The sequence below is a fragment of the Aquarana catesbeiana genome, linkage group LG02, assembly GCF_042186555.1.
Source record: "Aquarana catesbeiana isolate 2022-GZ linkage group LG02, ASM4218655v1, whole genome shotgun sequence".
In the NCBI taxonomy this organism is placed as follows: domain Eukaryota; kingdom Metazoa; phylum Chordata; class Amphibia; order Anura; family Ranidae; genus Aquarana; species Aquarana catesbeiana.
Window position 1 is genome coordinate 580,800,663 of NC_133325.1, and position 17,215 is coordinate 580,817,877.

Consider the following 17,215-nt stretch of genomic DNA (forward strand, 5'->3'; position numbering starts at 1 on the left):
TTGTAACTGGAAAGCTGGTTATCGGCTTTCCTTTCCTCTGACACTGACAGCGCTGACGAAAGGAAATGCCGATAACCAGCATTTGTTTACATGTGATCAGCTGTGATTGGACACATGATCACATGATAAAGAGCCTACGTCGTCAGACCGATAAGGGTAAAGAGCTAAGGGACACAGCTCACCAACGATCACTGTTCTGCGTACTCCCAGGGTGCGCACGAGTGGCGCAATGCGAAGGATGTCATGTGACATCCAGTCAAGCTGGTGAAGCCACCGCCCGGCCATCATCCTGCTAAAGGCCAGGCGGGAAGGTGTCAAGGGAAAGCAAAAAATGTCACCAGCACACCAAGGATCTCCAGCGTGGGTCCAAATCTTTTAACAGAGATCACATAGTTACAGCAGACAGCAATGTTTCGGAGCCACGCAGAACCCCTTCATCAAGCAGTGATGTCACATGCCTGATGAAGGGGTCCTGCCTGGCTCTGAAATGTTGCTATCTGCTGTAACTATGTGATCGCTGATTAAAGCTTTGGATCCACTCTGGAGATCCTTGTTGTGCTGGTGACATCTTTTGCTTTGATTTGACATGGTTGCTACAGCACCCACTTAAATGCACAGCCATTTCTACAGGAATGTGTGCGTTGGAAGGTGTTAAAGAGGAAGTAAACCCTGGTGGGTTTTTTTTACTTTCTAATACCCTGCAAAGTAAAGGCATAATGTGCTAGTATAGATCTCATACTAGCACAATATGTCACACTTACCTGCAAACGAAGCCCGCGTTGTCCCTGCTGCATCCATCTTCGCTCATCTTTCTCCTGGGGCTGCGGACCATGACTCTGACTGGCTGGAGCCGGCGGTCACGGCACACTTGCCTGAAGAAATGGCACGGTGAGGACATCATCAGCGCAGTAAATATCTCCTAGACAGCGCATATTTAGGACCTTATTCTAAACTTACCTATAGGTACAACTTACAAAGGGAGGTATACAACCTCTAAGGGAGACACAGGAAGTCTTTCAACTTGGGCTTAAACTGCTGCCTAAACTGAAAGACTTCCTGTATCTTTCAACTGACTCCAAGAAAAAAAGATATATATGGTGAGTAAAAAAATGTAACTTAATTAGTTCCCCTATGGTGTGATTACTTTGATAAACTTTTTGCTCTGCCTTATTAAAAAAAGGTCACTGGCTGGTTCTTTCCTTCACCAGGAAGGGGTAAAAACACTAAGAATTGAAGGAAGTTATTTTTTTCATGCATGTTACACTCAGATAGTTAGAGGCAGATAGAGATTGACAAGTAATGCACAGATAAGGGAGCCATGAAAGCGCTGGGGAATTTAAAAGGAAATTGGTGGTGAAGGCAAATATAAACAAGGAAAATAAGAGAGAAAAGGTGTGCAAGAAAAACGTTAAGGTGCACTATAGCTGTTCTTTTAAACTGATGATACTTTTGCTAGTTATTGAAGCAAAACCAGAATGCTGACACTCCGCTTCTGTTGATCTGTCAGTGTGCCCACACCAATCCTGCATTTAAATGAATGTGAAGTTTACAGTACATAAAGCTTAAAGTGGATCTCAATGTTTCATTTAAATAGTTAGTGCAAGCTGGTCTAAACAAAGTGTTTATCTCACTGCAATTTGCAGATACTGTGTGCCTGTATTAACTGTATGCAGCCTCAGCGCGGTGTTCCAGCAGCGGGACAAAAACCTCCTGCCAGAACAAGAAGCGAGTCGGGCCGAGTGCTGCCCAGCCATTTAGAGGAAGCTTTGTATTCTATGAATTAAAAAAGGCCTCCTCTGATTGGTTGGGGTGGAGTTTGTGAGGACAGCCCACCTCTCCACCACAGTTTATATTCATTCATAGGAAGAGAAAAAAAAAAAAAAAAACACAAACTGGCTTGTGCAGCTGATCCCTTCCCCTAACACAAGAACCAGCTGCAACAAATAGGATCCATACACCCAAAAAAACATTTATAGTCATATTCATAGATAAAGTTTCCTTTGAATGGCTGAGCATTGCTCAGCCCAACTTGATTTTGTTCTAAGAATGGCGAGTTCTCGTCCTGCTACAGAATGCAGCAATGTATGCAGCCATGGCTACATACAGTGCACACAGCTGCTGCAACAGTTATTGAAGTAAATAGTTTGGATTGAATTAACTTTTTAAAGGTAAATGAAACCTGGAATTCAGCTTTAAAAACATATTTATATTATTACACACACAGGCACTCAGAAAAATACAATTCAAAAATGTATTAATATATAAAAATGATTTACAACAGATTATACTGAAAGCAATATATACACAGTCAGTCCAATAGCCTTTTCTTTTGACCTAGACATGTACATACTTCTACATAACATAAGCAGCCACACTTTGCACCTCTTGTCTGAATATGTAACTTTTCTAGAGTATGCATCATAGGCTAGATTCCCTGCATGAGTGATTTCCAAGGAAAAAGCTTCCAATAATAAGAAAGGGGATGGTATGTCCAATTTTAAGGGGGAAGAGGTCACTCTGTTGGTGGTTGTGTCACCATCAATCTCTAGTAGAATGGAATCACAACTCTAATGCCTCTTCTTCCACAGTTCGAGTCTCTTTTTGCACAAATTTCTCCTGAAATGCCAAAGTTCTGTTGCAGTATATGTTAAGGATTATTTTACAGTGAAGGATGTACCACCATTGAATAATAGTAAACATTTAAAAAAAAAAAAAAAAAGCCAACTGCAATTCCTCATGTTACGCGCACACACAATTTATATAATATTTACTCTCAAGGACAAGACACACACACACCACAAAAAAAAAAAAAAAAAGGGAAACCCACACCATAGAAGATTAGAAACAGTATATTAGGATACGATGTGAAATGGAAGTCTGCACCCACCGCTACAGACATAAGGGACCCAAGCGATCTGTTTTCTTCTCCAAAGCAGAAACCACAAGCTTTATCCACAGCTGCCATGACTCTCCTTAGGCTTTGTTCATCCTGAGCAAGAAAGAACGCAATAAAATTATAAACTCTATACACAGCTAGTCCCCTTTTTCTGAACACAAATATGAAGGTGAACTTTTACATTAATGGTGTCACATTTATTTATTTTTTTTTTTTTTAAGAAAATACCTTTGTAAAAAGACAAATGATTCTTGGAACATGATTCCAAGAATCTTGGAACAAATGGTTATTGGAACAGCAATAACCCTGTACCTGTTACGAACAGAGCAGTATGCTATTCTTCATTTCAACAAGACATTATGCATACAGAAGATCTGTCAGAAACAAACCCTTAACAACCTTCACCCAAACCTTAACTACTTCCTGCCTGGCCTTTAGCAAAAATGACTGCAAGGCGGGACTTTCGTTGATCTGGGTGGACGGCATATGACGTCCTCCCGGAACGGTCCATACTGCAGCATGATCTGCCAGTGGCTGTCAGTGGAACACAGTGGATGACTGATCAGTTTACCGGCCCACTGCCGGTACCATGTGACTGCCTTGAACAATCGGAGCAGATCACATGACAATTGTAAACAATGGCTGGCTTCCTTTTATGCCATTGTGTACAATTGTGTCGCTAGCTGTGATTGGTCACAGTGATCACATGGTACATACAGGGCCAATCACAACCCATCTATACCATGTGATCTGTGACCAATAACAGCTAATCACAAAAAACGCACTGAATAAATTAACTTAATTCAGTAAAAACGGTAGCTTATACCAGTGAAATCCACTGGTATAAGCAATCGTGTAAAAAAAATAAAAAAAAAATATTATAAAAAAAATCCTGATCATTTTCCCAGAGTAGTACAGTGTTACAGTACAGTAACTATGGTCACACTAATACTGTCAGCAGTCAGTGTACCCCATCATCACCTCACCCGTTATATGGTAACGCTGTACTGCACTAGACTGGTGACAGTGTGTAAAAAGAAAAAAGTGAAATTTTTTTTTCTTTTTTTCCAAAAAATTGTGACATCGCCCCCCCCCCCCCCCATGCCAAAGGCGGTTGGCATCGTTCCAGGAGCAATCTGTCCTGAGGGGGAGGCCACTGATTCATGGCCTCTCCCTCACGATCGCTCCTGGCAAATGAGAAGCTTCTGTAATGTAAACAGAAGCAGAGGAAGTGATGTCATCTCTCCTCATGAAGCCTTTTAGTTCCGGCTCCGAGGAGAGAAGACATCTACTGCGAGTCTGCACCAACACTACACTGACCCTAGCACACATAGGCACATAAGCCCCCTCCCCAACCAACCCCCCTGTCACAGTGACACAAATTTATTTTTTTACTAATTACTGCATTGGTGTCATTTGTGACTGTTATAAGTGTTAGGGCAGTTAGTGGTAGGCCTCTTTAGGTCTAGGTTACCCCCCTAATAAAGGTTTAACCCCTTGATCCCCCCCCAGTTAACCCTTTCACCCCCTTTCGCCAGTGTCACTAAGCAATCTTTTTTCTGATCGCCGTATTAGTGTCACAGGTGAAGCTAGTTAGCCAGGTAAGTATTTAGGTTCACCGTCAGCTTTTTATAGCGTCAGGTACCCCCATATACTACCTAATAAAGGCTTTAACCCCCTGATTGCCCCCTAGTTAACCCTTTCACCAGTGATCACCGTATAAGTGTTACGGGTGATGCTGGTTTGTTTTTTATACCTGCCGTTTATTACCCAATAAAGATGTAACCCCCTGATCGCCCGGCGGGTGAGTTAGGGTCTGCGTCGCCCTAGGTAGCGCCATATTAGTGCCAGTACCGCTAACACCCACGCACGCACGCAGCATACACCTCCCTTAGTGGTATAGTATCTGAACGGATCAATATCTGATCAGATCTATATTGGCGTCCCCAGCAGTTTAGGGTTCCCAAAAAGCAAGTGTTAGCGGGATCAGCCCAGATACCTGCTAGCACCTGCATTTTGTCGCAGTCAGGAGCATTTGTACCTGTGAGTCTCACTAGTGTGCCAGTAAATTTAGAGCCCAATATGGCAAATCAAGGTTACACTAGTGAAGAGGCCTACACGTTTCTGAGCATGACAGATAGTGAAGAGGAAGTCACTCATCTCTCAGATTCAGGTCCGGAAAACGATCCTGTAGACGACAGCGGCTCCATGACAGATAGCTCTGATGACAGAGTTGTGGTCCCTGCTAAGGTCAGGCGTACCAGACCCCGATCATCTTCTGCTGTTGAGGTGCAAGAACCGCGGGGCTCTCGTATGGAGCAGAGAAGTACTATCGCCGCTCATCCTTCTGGTGAACTGGCAAGCACCAGCGGCATAGTACAACCTGGTCGTAGTCAAACCAGCACTGCAGTAACACGTGGTGACGTGGCGAGTCCAATAAGTGCAGTTCAAGCTGGTGAGGTGGCAAGCACAAGTAGTGTCCCGCTGCCACCAAGAAGACAAAGACAGGCCCGTCGAGCCTATAGTGCCCTTCCTGCTGCATTTGCCAATCCTAATTGGGAACCCACCACTTCTGCAGCACCCGAACTTCCCCCATTCACTGGCAAACCCGGCATTCAGGTGGAAACAGTTGATTTTACGTCACTTGGTTTTTATTCGCTGTTTTTCATCGAAGATCTCTATAGAGCTATTGTGGACCAAAATAATTTGTATTCTGGTCAATATATCGCCGCTATTCCCCAGTCCTCCCTTGCCAGAGATTGGAAACCAATTACGGTTTCCGAATTTAAGACCTTTCTGGGCCTATCCCTCGACATGGGCATAGTTAAAATGAGTACGTTGCGGTCATATTGGTCCACTGACCCAATTTACCATATGCCCGTGTTCTCTGCCTCCATGACCAGGGCACTATATGAGCAGATCTTGCGGTTCATGCATTTCAACAACAATGAACTCTGTTGCCCTCGTGGAGACCCTGGATACGATCGGCTCTACAAAATTTGGCCCCCTCGTAAACCACTTTAACCAAGGTTTTGCAGACTTGTTTACTCCCCATCAAGTTGTCTGCGTTGATGAGTCCCTGATTAAGTTTTCTGGCCGCTTGTCTTTCAAACAGTATCTTCCCAGCAAGTGTGCCAGATATGGGGTCAAGATGTATAAGCTCTGTGACAGGGCTACAGGCTATACACGTAGTTTTATGGTTTACGGGGGAAAAGATAGTTACGTAGAGCTGCCGAACTGCCCAGATTACATAGGGAGTGCTGGCAAGATTGTGTGGGACTTGGCGTCACCCTTATTCGGAAAGGGGTACCATTTGTATGTAGACAATTATTACATGAGCATGCCACTTTTTAGTCACTTGCTTGATCATCAGATTGGAGCATGTGGCACTGTGCGACCTAATCGCTGGGGCTTTCCCCAGTGGCTTGTAGATTCCCATCTTAGGCTGGGGGAGAGATCCTGCTTCAAGTGTAATTTGCTTCCCTTCATGCAGACATAACGGTCCAAATTCCTATGGCGACTGGTGTTGTGGAGAAACCCCACAAATATAACCAAAATATGGGAGGGGTGGACCTCAAAGACCAGTTGTTGGCGCCGTACCTAGTTGCCCGTAAGGCCAGATGCTGGTACAAAAAAAGTGTCTGTTTATTTCAATTGGCTTTGCTGATCGCTCATGTGCTATACAGAGCTTCAGGACGGACTGGATCCTTCCTTAAATTCCAGGAAGAGATCGTCAGAGCCCTTCTGTTTCCAGAGGGTGCTCCACCCCACCTTCCCAATCCAAGTAAGTAAGCAGTAAGCCGGCTGCATGAGAGGCATTTTCCGTATGTCCTCCCGAGTACCCCTACCCAACGAGCTCTCCAAAGAAGATGTCGTGTCTGCAGCAAGCGCGGATATAGGCGTGGCACCCGCTATTATTGTCCCTCCTGTCCTGACAATCCCGGTCTTTGCATTGGTGAATGTTTTGAACTCTACCATACACTAGCTGAGTATTAGCATAGGGTACAGCACTGCAGACTAGGACACACTTTCACAGGGTCTCTCAAGATGCCATCGCATATTGGAGGGACCCGAACCTGGAACCGTTAGTTACAAAAAAAAAAAAAAAATTATATATATATATATATATATATATATATATATATATATATATATATATATATATATATATATATATATATATAATAAAAAAACAAAAATAGTTGTCGTTTTATTGTTCTCTCTCTCTCTCTATTGTTCTGCTCTTTTTCACTGTAGTCTATTCTGCAATGTTTTATTGTTATTATGTTTTATCATGTTTGCTTTCGTTTCATCTTCAATGCCCTTGCTGATGGGAGGTGGTTTGCACTCAAAATCTCACAATACATGGCCCCATTCATTCTTTCATGTACACGGATCGTCCTGTTCCCTTTGCAGAGCAAAAGCCCCGAAGCATGATGCTGCCACCCCCATGCTTCACAGTAGGTATGGTGTTCTTTGGTTGTAACTCAGCATTCTCTCTCCTCCAAACACGAGTTGTGTTTCTACCAAACAGTTCTACTTTGGTTTCATCTGACCATATGACATTCTCCCAATCCTCTCTGGATCATCCAAATGCTCTCTAGCAAACCTCAGACGGGCCCGGACATGTACTGGCTTAAGCAGGGGGACACGTGTGGCACTGCATGATCTGAGTCCCTGGCTGCGTAGTGTGTTACTGATGGTAGCCTTTGTTACATTGGTCCCAGCTCTCTGCAGTTCATTCACTAGGTCCCCCCCGTGTGGTTCTGGGATTTTTGCTCACCGTTCTTGTGATCATTTTGACCCCACGGGGTGAGATCTTGCATGGAGCCCCAGATCGAGGGAGATTATCAGTGGTCTTGTATGTCTTCCATTTTCTAATTATTGCTCCCACAGTTGATTTCTTCACACCAGGCTGCTTGCCTATTGCAGATTCAGTCTTCCCAGCCTGGTGCAGGTCTACAATTCTGTTTCTGGTGTCCTTTGACAGCTCTTTGGTCTTCACCATAGTGGAGTTTGGAGTGTGACTGTTTGAGGTTGTGGACAGGTGTCTTTTATACTGATAACAAGTTCAAACAGATGCCATTAATACAGGTAATGAGTGGAGGACAGAGGAGCCTCTTAAAGAAGAAGATACAGATCTGTGAGAGCCAGAAATCTTGCTTGTTTGTAGGTGACCAAATACTTATTTTCCACCATAATTTGCAAATAAATTTTTTTAAAAATCAGACAATGTGATTGTCTGGATTTGTTTCCACATTTTGTCTCTCATAGTTGAGGTATACCTATGATGAGAATTACAGGCCTCTCTCATCTCTCTCAAGTGGGAGAACTTGCACAATTGGTGGCTGACCAAATACTTTTTTGCCCCACTGTATATACAATATATGCCCAACAAGGACCAGCGGTCGGCTTTCATGTAAAAGCAATCCTAGTGGCTAATTAGCCTCTAGACTGCTTTTACAAGCAGTGGGAGGGAATCCCCCCCCCCCCCCACGGTCTTCCATGGTTTTCTCTGGCTCTCCTGTTCCAACAGGGAACCTGAGAATGCAGCCGGTGGTTCCGCCAGCTGACCATAGAGCTGATCAGAGATCAGAACAGCTCCAATCATCTCTATGGCCTAAGAAACCAGAAGCTACGAGCATTTCATGACTTAGATTTCACCAGATGTAAACAGCGCCATTGGGAAATCATTTTATCACACCGACCTTGGTGTGGTCAGATGCTTTGAGGGCAGAGGAGAGATCTAGGTTCTAATAGACCCCAATTTTTTTTTTTTATTGCCATCATAGGGGATATTTACATTCCCTGAGAAAAAAAAAATTATGAAAGGAACAGTTTAAAAATAAGATAAAAAAGCAAAAAAATTAAAAAAAAAAAAAAAAGCAACCCCTGTCCCCCCCTGCTCTCGCGCAATGGCGAACGCAAGCGTCGGTCTGGTGTCAAATGTAAACAGCAATTGCACCATGCATGTAAGGTATCACCACGAAGGTCAGATGGAGGGCAGTAATTTTAGCAGTAGACCGCCTCTGTAAATCTAAAGTGGTAACCTGTAAAAGGCTTTTAAAAATGTATGTAGTTTGTCGCCACTGCACATTTGTGCGCAATTTTAAAGCATGTCGTGTTTGGTATTCAGCCTAAGATCATCTTTTTTATTTCATCAAACATTTGGGCAATATAGTGTGTTTTAGTGCAATAAAATTAAAAATGTGTGTTTTTCCCCAAAAAATTTGTTTGAAAAATCGCTGCGCAAATACTGTGAAAAAAAAAGTTAAACACCTACCATTTTAATCTGTAGGGCCTTTGCTTTAAAAAAAATATATATAATATTTGGGGGTTCAAAGTAATTTTCTTGCAAAAAATTTTTTTTTCATGTAAACAAAAAGTATCAGAAAGGGCTTCAAGTGGTTAGAAAGAGTGGGTGATTTGTGACATAAGCTTCTAAATGCTGTGCATAAAATGCCAGGACAGTTCAACCCCCCCCCCCCCCCCCCCCCCAAAAAATGACCCCATTTTGGAAAGTAGACACCCCAAGCTATTTGCTGAGAGGCATGTCAAGTCTACAGAATATTTTATATTTTGACACAAGTTGCAGGAAAAAGACCATTTTTTTTGCAGAAAGTTGTCACTAAATGATATATTGCTCAAACATGCCATGGGCATATGTGAAATTACACCCCAAAATACATTCTGTTGCTTCTCCTGAGTATGGGGATACCACATGTGTGAGACTTTTTGGGAGCCTAGCCGCATACGGGACCCCAAAAACCAAGCACCGCCTTCAGGCTTTCTAAGGGTGTAAATTTTTGATTTCACTCCTCATCACGATTTCGGAGGACATGGAATGCCCAGATGGCACAAAACTCCCCCAAAATGACCCCATTTTGGAAAGTAGACACCCCAAGCTATTAATCAACAGTGAGGTAAAGAGTAATCCCCAGTGAAGTGAAGAGTAATCTTATCTTATCTCTGGATTACATATTTGTGAAAAATATCTAGTGTAACAACATATAAAACCTTCATATATCAGTGAAGATAAAAAGAATACAATTAAAAAATTACAAAAATAACGTGATAAACTTAAAGTGTCCACATTCCAAAGAAATATGAATAAAGCTTAAGAAATAGTATTATTTAAAAAATGTCCAAATTTAGGGGGTGTAGCCACCAGATGGATCTAGAGATGTTCTAATCCCAGTGATATATCATGCGAGTAAGGCGGATTCCATACAATACAAATGATCCATAAGTGTCTCCTCCATAGAAATCTGATCAACACAAAAGATAAGGTACTCTTACCAACTTTGGTGGACTCACAGGCCGTTGGCGGCGAGTCAGAAAGGCTTGCACTGTCTCAGATTGGAGGACAGTATGGAGGCAGATCATATGCTGGTGAACCTCTTCCTCCAACTGGGGTACACGGATCCCACCCGAATGGACCGCACGATCTCCGTTTTGGTCAGAAGTGGTAATCCTATACAAAGAAAGAAAAAAGGAGCCTCCACATGGTGTAAATCCAACGATTCAATTGGCATTTATTTAATGAATCATGGCCATTAACAGTCCATAAAGGTATAAAAATATAAAAAAAGTATAATAGAATCGATTCCAGTATTAAAAAAAGGCAAGCGTGGTGTGGGTAGCTGGATACAGCAAGGCTCTCCTTGCTGTATCCAGCTACCCACACCACGCTTGCCTTTTTTTAATACTGGAATCGATTCTATTATACTTTTTTTATATTTTTATACCTTTATGGACTGTTAATGGCCATGATTCATTAAATAAATGCCAATTGAATCGTTGGATTTACACCATGTGGAGGCTCCTTTTTTCTTTCTTTGTATATGATTACCACTTCTGACCAAAACGGAGATCGTGCGGTCCATTCGGGTGGGATCCGTGTACCCCAGTTGGAGGAAGAGGTTCACCAGCATATGATCTGCCTCCATACTGTCCTCCAATCTGAGACAGTGCAAGCCTTTCTGACTCACCGCCAACGGCCTGTGAGTCCACCAAAGTTGGTAAGAGTACCTTATCTTTTGTGTTGATCAGATTTCTATGGAGGAGACACTTATGGATCATTTGTATTGTATGGAATCCGCCTTACTCGCATGATATATCACTGGGATTAGAACATCTCTAGATCCATCTGGTGGCTACACCCCCTAAATTTGGACATTTTTTAAATAATACTATTTCTTAAGCTTTATTCATATTTCTTTGGAATGTGGACACTTTAAGTTTATCACGTTATTTTTGTAATTTTTTAATTGTATTCTTTTTATCTTCACTGATATATGAAGGTTTTATATGTTGTTACACTAGATATTTTTCACAAATATGTAATCCAGAGATAAGATAAGATTACTCTTCACTTCACTGGGGATTACTCTTTACCTCACTGTTGATTAATTTTTTCCCCTTTTGAATATTAATTGTTACACAGAGGTTTATATATTTAGCGCTACACTATTTATGTTTATATACTTTGCACAATTTGGTCTTATTGGAGTGTTGGCTGCTATTTTACATTTCTGACTGGCGCGGTATTCCCTACCCTTCTTCACCCCAAGCTATTTGCTGAGAGGTATGGTGAGTATTTTGCAGACCCCGCTTTTTGTCACAGTTTTGAAAATTGAAAAAATAATAAATACATTTTTCTTTTCTTTCTTCATTTTCAAAAACAAATGAGAGCTGCAAAATACTCCCCATGCCTCTCAGCAAATATCTTGGGGTGTCTACTTTCCAAAATGGGGTCATTTGGGGGGGTTTTGTGCCATCTTGGCATTTTATGGCCTTCAAAACGGTGATAGGTAGTGAGGAGTGAAATCAAAAATTTACACCCTTAGAAATTCTGAAAAAAATTCAAAAAAGTCCCACACATGTGGTATCCCGTACTTAGGAGGAGCAGCAAAATGTATTTTGGGGTGCAATTCCACATATAACCATGGCACGTGTGAGCAATATATCATTTAGTGACAACTTTTTGTAATTTTTTTTTGTCATTCAATCACTTGGGACAAAAAAAATTAAATATTCAATGGGCTCAACATGCCTCTCAGCATTTTCCTTGGGGTGTCTACTTTCCAAAATGGGGTAATTTGGGGGGGTTTGTACTGTCGTGCCATTTCAGCACCTCAAGAAATGAGATAGGCAGTCAAACTAAAAGCTGTGTAAATTCCAGAAAATGTACCCTAGTTTGTAGACGCTATAACTTTTGCGCAAACCAATAAATATATGCTTATTGACATTGATTTTTACCAAAGACATGTGGCTGAATACATTTTGGCCTAAATGTATGACTAAAATTGAGTTTTTTGGATTTTTCTTATAACAAAAAGTAGAAAATATTTTTTCAAAATTTCAGTCTTTTTCCGTTTAGATCGCCAAAAAAAAAAAAAAAAAAAAGCGCAGAGACAATCAAATACCATCAAAAGAAAGCTCTATTTGTGGGAAAAAAAAGACGTAAATTTTGTTTGGGTACAACACTATATGACTGCGCAATTACCAGTTAAAGCAGCGCAGTGCCAAATTGTAGAAAATTCTCTGGTCTTTAGGCAGCCAATAGTCCGGGGCTTAAGTGGTTAAAAACTCGCCATGCCTCTTACTAAATTACCTTGGACTGTCTACTTTCCAAAAAGGAGGATATGGGGATATTTTAACGGTCCTGGCACCATCAAGCCTCAAGAAATGAGGCTGTCAGTACATCAGGATTGATCAATTTTCAGATATACAGTATATATACATCTTAGTTTATGGACTTTATAAAACTTTCCTACAGACTGAAGTGTACAGAGTTGAGACAAACCAGTAACCACTGACAGGGGTGTCTACAACGGTCAGCATTATTAACCACCTCAATACTGGGCATTTTCGCCCCCTTCCTGCCCAAGCCATTTTTCAGCTTTCAGCGCTGTCGCACTTTGAATGACAATTGCGCGGTCATACAACACTGTACCCAAATGAAATTGTTATCATTTTTTCCCCACAAATAGAGCTTTCTTTTAGTGGTATTTGATCACGTCTGCAGTTTTTATTTTTTGCGCTATAAACAAAAGAATAGTGACAAGTTTTAAAAAAAAACACAATAATTTTTACCTTTTGCGATAATAAATATCCATTTTTTTTTTCTTTAAAACAAATTTTTTCTCAGTTTAGGCCGATATGTATTCTTGTACATATTTTTGGTTAAAAAAAAAAAAAAAAAAAAAAAAAAAAAAAAAAAAATCGCAATAAGCGTATATAGATTGGTTTGCGCAAAAGTTATAGCGTCTACAAAATAGGGGATAGTTTTATAACATTTTTATTTTTTTAAATTTTTTTACTGGTAATGGCGGCGATCTGCGATTTTTATCGTGACTGCGATATTGCGGCGGACACATCGGACACTTTTGACACATATTTGGGACCATTCACATTTATACAGCGATCCATGCTATAAAAATGCATTGATTACTGTATAAATGTGACAGGCAGTGAAGGGGTTAACACTAGGTGGTGATCGAGGGGTTAACTGTGTTGCTAGGGAGTGATTCTAACTGTAGGGGGCGGGGACTCACTAGGGGAGGAGACCGATCGGTGTTCCGCTGTACTGGGAACACATCATCGGTCTCCTCTCTTCTGACAGGACCGTGGATCTGTGTGTTTACACACACAGATCCATGGTCCTGCTGTGTTGCCGGTAATCGCAGGTGCCCGGCGGACATCGCGGCCGCCGGGCACGCGCACCGGGTGCCTAGTGACACGGCGGGCGCGCGCGATCGCCGCCGGCGGAGCGCGCGCCCCCTGGTGGCCTAGGAAAGCGAGGACGTCATATGACGTCCGCCCGCAACGAGAGCTGCGCCGCCTGGCCGTCAATTGACGGCCGGCGGTCGGCAAGCAGTTAATTTATGCAGAAACTTTATCCCAAAAAAAAAAAAAAAAAACAAACAAACAAAACTGCTAACTGCCTAAAATGTGTAAATGTAAAATTTGATAGTCAATTGCATCTAAATTTGTTAGCACATCGAACGCTACTCTCCCCAGACTGAAAATGCTGCTGTCCAATGGTGTTGTTCCTCCATCCAGAGTGCAGACACCCTAAAGCCTCGTACACATGATCGGATTGTTTGCCAACAGAGCGTCAGACTTTTGTCCAAAGGGCGTGTGTCGGGAACGTCTTGCATACAAACGGTACACAATTGTCGGCCAACAAACACAAACGTAGTGACGTACTGCGTGGAATTTCAGCTCTTGAGAGAGACACCCTTTGGGCACCATCTGCTATTGCCTTGTTTGGTGAGCATTGATTCTGAGCATGCGTATTTGTACTCTGGACTTTTGTGTGGACTTGTGCACACACACACACACACACACACACACACACACACTATATGAAAATCTGACAACAGACCATTGTCCGCCAAAAATTTACTAGCCTGCCATCCAACATTAGTTGGGGGAAAGTTGGACAACAATTGTCTGAAGGAGCGTACTAACGGTCGGATTTTAGGCAGTCTGTCATCACACAATTCCCTATCGAAAATCCGATCGTGTGTACGAGGCTTAAGACAAAGTGTGTTACTGGCCAGATCACCAGGTGAAAACAAAGCTAAGAAAAAGAATAACTTATGTAGTCACATTTAAGCATTTTGTTTTTAATTTTAAAGTGGTTGTAAACCTCAGACATGAAATATGAACAAAGCATATCCCTCTGCAGTGTGTACTTGTCTCAATTAAGAGCACTTGGCTTGATTTACTAAAACAGGAGAGTGCAAAATCTGGTGCAGCTCTGCATAGAAACCAATCAGCTTCCAGGTTATATTGTCAAAGCTTAAATGAATAAGCTGATTTTAAGAAGGTGATTGGCTACCATGCACAGCTGTGAGACAGATTTTGCACTCTCCTGTATTCGTAAATCAACCCCTAAAGCTGGATACACTATACAACTTTTGTTGTTCGATTTCCTTTAGATTTACCAAAACCATGTAGTGTAAGGGCCTGCCTGATTGCATACAAATTGAAACTGTTAAGGTTTGACCCAGGCTGGATTTGATTTAAATCAAGTCGATTTAAATCGCTAGTAAAAAAGCTTGATTTAAATCAACTCAATTTAAATCATAATTTTTAAAAAACAACTGTCATCTCTGAAATGACAAGTGCTATTTAAATGTAAGGACTCATTCTTGCTGGTAGTTAGAATCTTTAAGGCCCCTTTCACATGGATGGACCGTCTATCCGTGTTTCTTCCATCTGTCGACGGATGACAATCCATTCCTATGGGCAAACGGATGACCATCTGTTAACCTCTGCTTCCAATTTTATCCGTTTTTTTAATGTACAAGGTTACGTCCAGATTCTTCAACGTCCAATCAGTTAAGATCCATTTTGAAAAAAATTTTTTTTTTTTTGTTTATCTATGAACTCAACCTATGACCAAGGCATTAGTTGGACAATAGGAAGTACATCCCCATTACATGCCCAAGGAGAAAAACATGGCAAGAGATGTCTCCCATGAGGAGCTTAAAACTTGGTGCACGAAAGGCCAAGCTTGTGGGACTCAACCTGTTGGGACCACAGTGAAAGAGTAAGAACACAGCAACTATGGGATGAAATCTCTAAGCTTGCAACACCAAATAGGGTCCACCATGACTCCCAAATAGCGTGATCAACGTGGTAAGTGTTGCCCAACTGCAGCTTGCTCTCTTGTCAGTGTTTTTATGTAATCATTAGATTATGGGTTGGTTGTAAATTTTTGAATGGGGTCAGAGTTATTTTTAGCACTTTAGCAAACTTTATTTCAGTATTCTATGCCTCTATTATAAAAATGTTGCAAACACTTTTTTTTTAATAAAATTTTTAGCAGAGAGGGCATGGCTGATGCAAAGATTCACATGCATTACTACAAACGTTAAATAACAATACATACAAAGGCATAGTGCCACATGGTTTGGCTCTGCTGCAGCGAGAGACTGAACAGTACATTACCCACATGTTTCCATAATCTAAATGTCAAAATCTTTACTCAAATTCTTTCTCAATGTGCGTTTACAGGATTTGAAATCAACAGAAGGTGGCGTTCTCTGAGAGACCGTTTTCGCAGAGATTTGCATGATGAGGCAGAGTGTGCAAGCGGTTCCGGAGCTACCACAAAGAAAAAAATCTGTCCACTTTGAAATGTTGTTGCTTCCTAAGGAAAGCCATGGATGTTAGACCGTAAGTGACATTTGGATGTTCCATCTAGAAAGTGAAAAAAAGTAGGTCTCCATATAGTAAGGTTTTGTAACCAAATGTTCCTCCTTTTTATTGTTGTACATCAAACGTCTCAGAGTGTGAGGAGAACACTGACAATAATGAGACAGAAGCAGTGCAGGAAGGTGAGCAAGCCACACAAGAGGGAGACGACCAGTCCCAGTCTGTGGATGAGGCAGCACGTCCAAGTTCTTCGCAAAGATCCGTACATGTGAGCATACTATTGATTACTATACTTTATCTGAAGTGCACCAAGGCATCATTGCATTTCTCAATCGGCATATTATTTTCTACAGGTTAGTCATGACAGGCCAACATCATGATGATCCTCGCGGCGTGGCAAAAAGCCTGAAAATCCAGAGATGGACTAAGCCATGAAGTGCTTTCATGGAGCAGATGACCTCCTTTAAAAGACAGGAGAGTAAAGATCCATTCTGTGATCCAAATAACTCAAATGTGTCCTTCCTGAGTACAATTTATCATACACTTCAAAAAGCACCAGCAGAGAGGCAGATGGAGATACATATGGGTATATTTAATTATGGGGTGGGGTGTATTAGAGCTGCTGAGTCAGGAATGCCAGTATGAATCCCCTCAGAGGTTCATACAGTCAATATTCCTATGAGTCCCCATTTCTTCCTGCCCAGCCATATCTACCGCCCTATGCACAGACCCCTGTGCGTATATACAGCTCAATGCACAATACCCAGAGGCTTTCTTATGCTTTCTCTCCTGCTCATTCCTCACAGGGAACATATCCTCAGAGTGTAAACACTAGCTCAAATTCTGCTGATGCTTCTCAAGCTAATAGCCAAACCAGCTCTGGTTCTTCTTCCCAAAATTCCACTTCCTATTCCCCATCCCCCAGCTCTTTATCAGGATTTGTAACCTGGTTTTAACGTTAAACTACGAATTTTGTTAAATTTTGCATACTTTATGCTTTGTTCATACTTTGACAAATAAAAAAACAGTTAAGTGTTAAAACATTTATTTTAAACAGGTTATGCAGAATAAAACTAAAACCATTTGAACATATAATGCTAATAAAGTGCTTTTGTGCCTTTTTATGCTATCAAAACACAATGAAAT

The 17,215-nt window shown here is 41.5% G+C and overlaps 1 protein-coding gene and 1 long non-coding RNA gene across 2 annotated transcripts in view; one reads left to right on the forward strand and one right to left on the reverse strand.

Moving 5' to 3' along the window:
* Positions 1-2,185: 2,185 nt before the first annotated feature.
* The window catches only part of GPN2 (GPN-loop GTPase 2), a 31,774-nt gene continuing 16,744 nt past the window's right edge, over positions 2,186-17,215 (reverse strand). Inside the window, exons 4-5 of the mRNA XM_073616159.1 lie at positions 2,862-2,989; positions 2,186-2,632 (exon numbers count right to left, since the gene is read on the reverse strand). Coding sequence (XP_073472260.1) covers positions 2,560-2,632; positions 2,862-2,989 — 201 coding nt within the window. The 3' untranslated portion in view covers positions 2,186-2,559. The remainder of the gene's footprint in view (positions 2,633-2,861; positions 2,990-17,215) is intronic.
* LOC141128718 (uncharacterized) lies at positions 14,716-17,057 on the forward strand. The gene is made up of 3 exons (XR_012241730.1): positions 14,716-16,090; positions 16,204-16,337; positions 16,423-17,057. It is a non-coding gene; the product is annotated as an uncharacterized lncRNA (long non-coding RNA).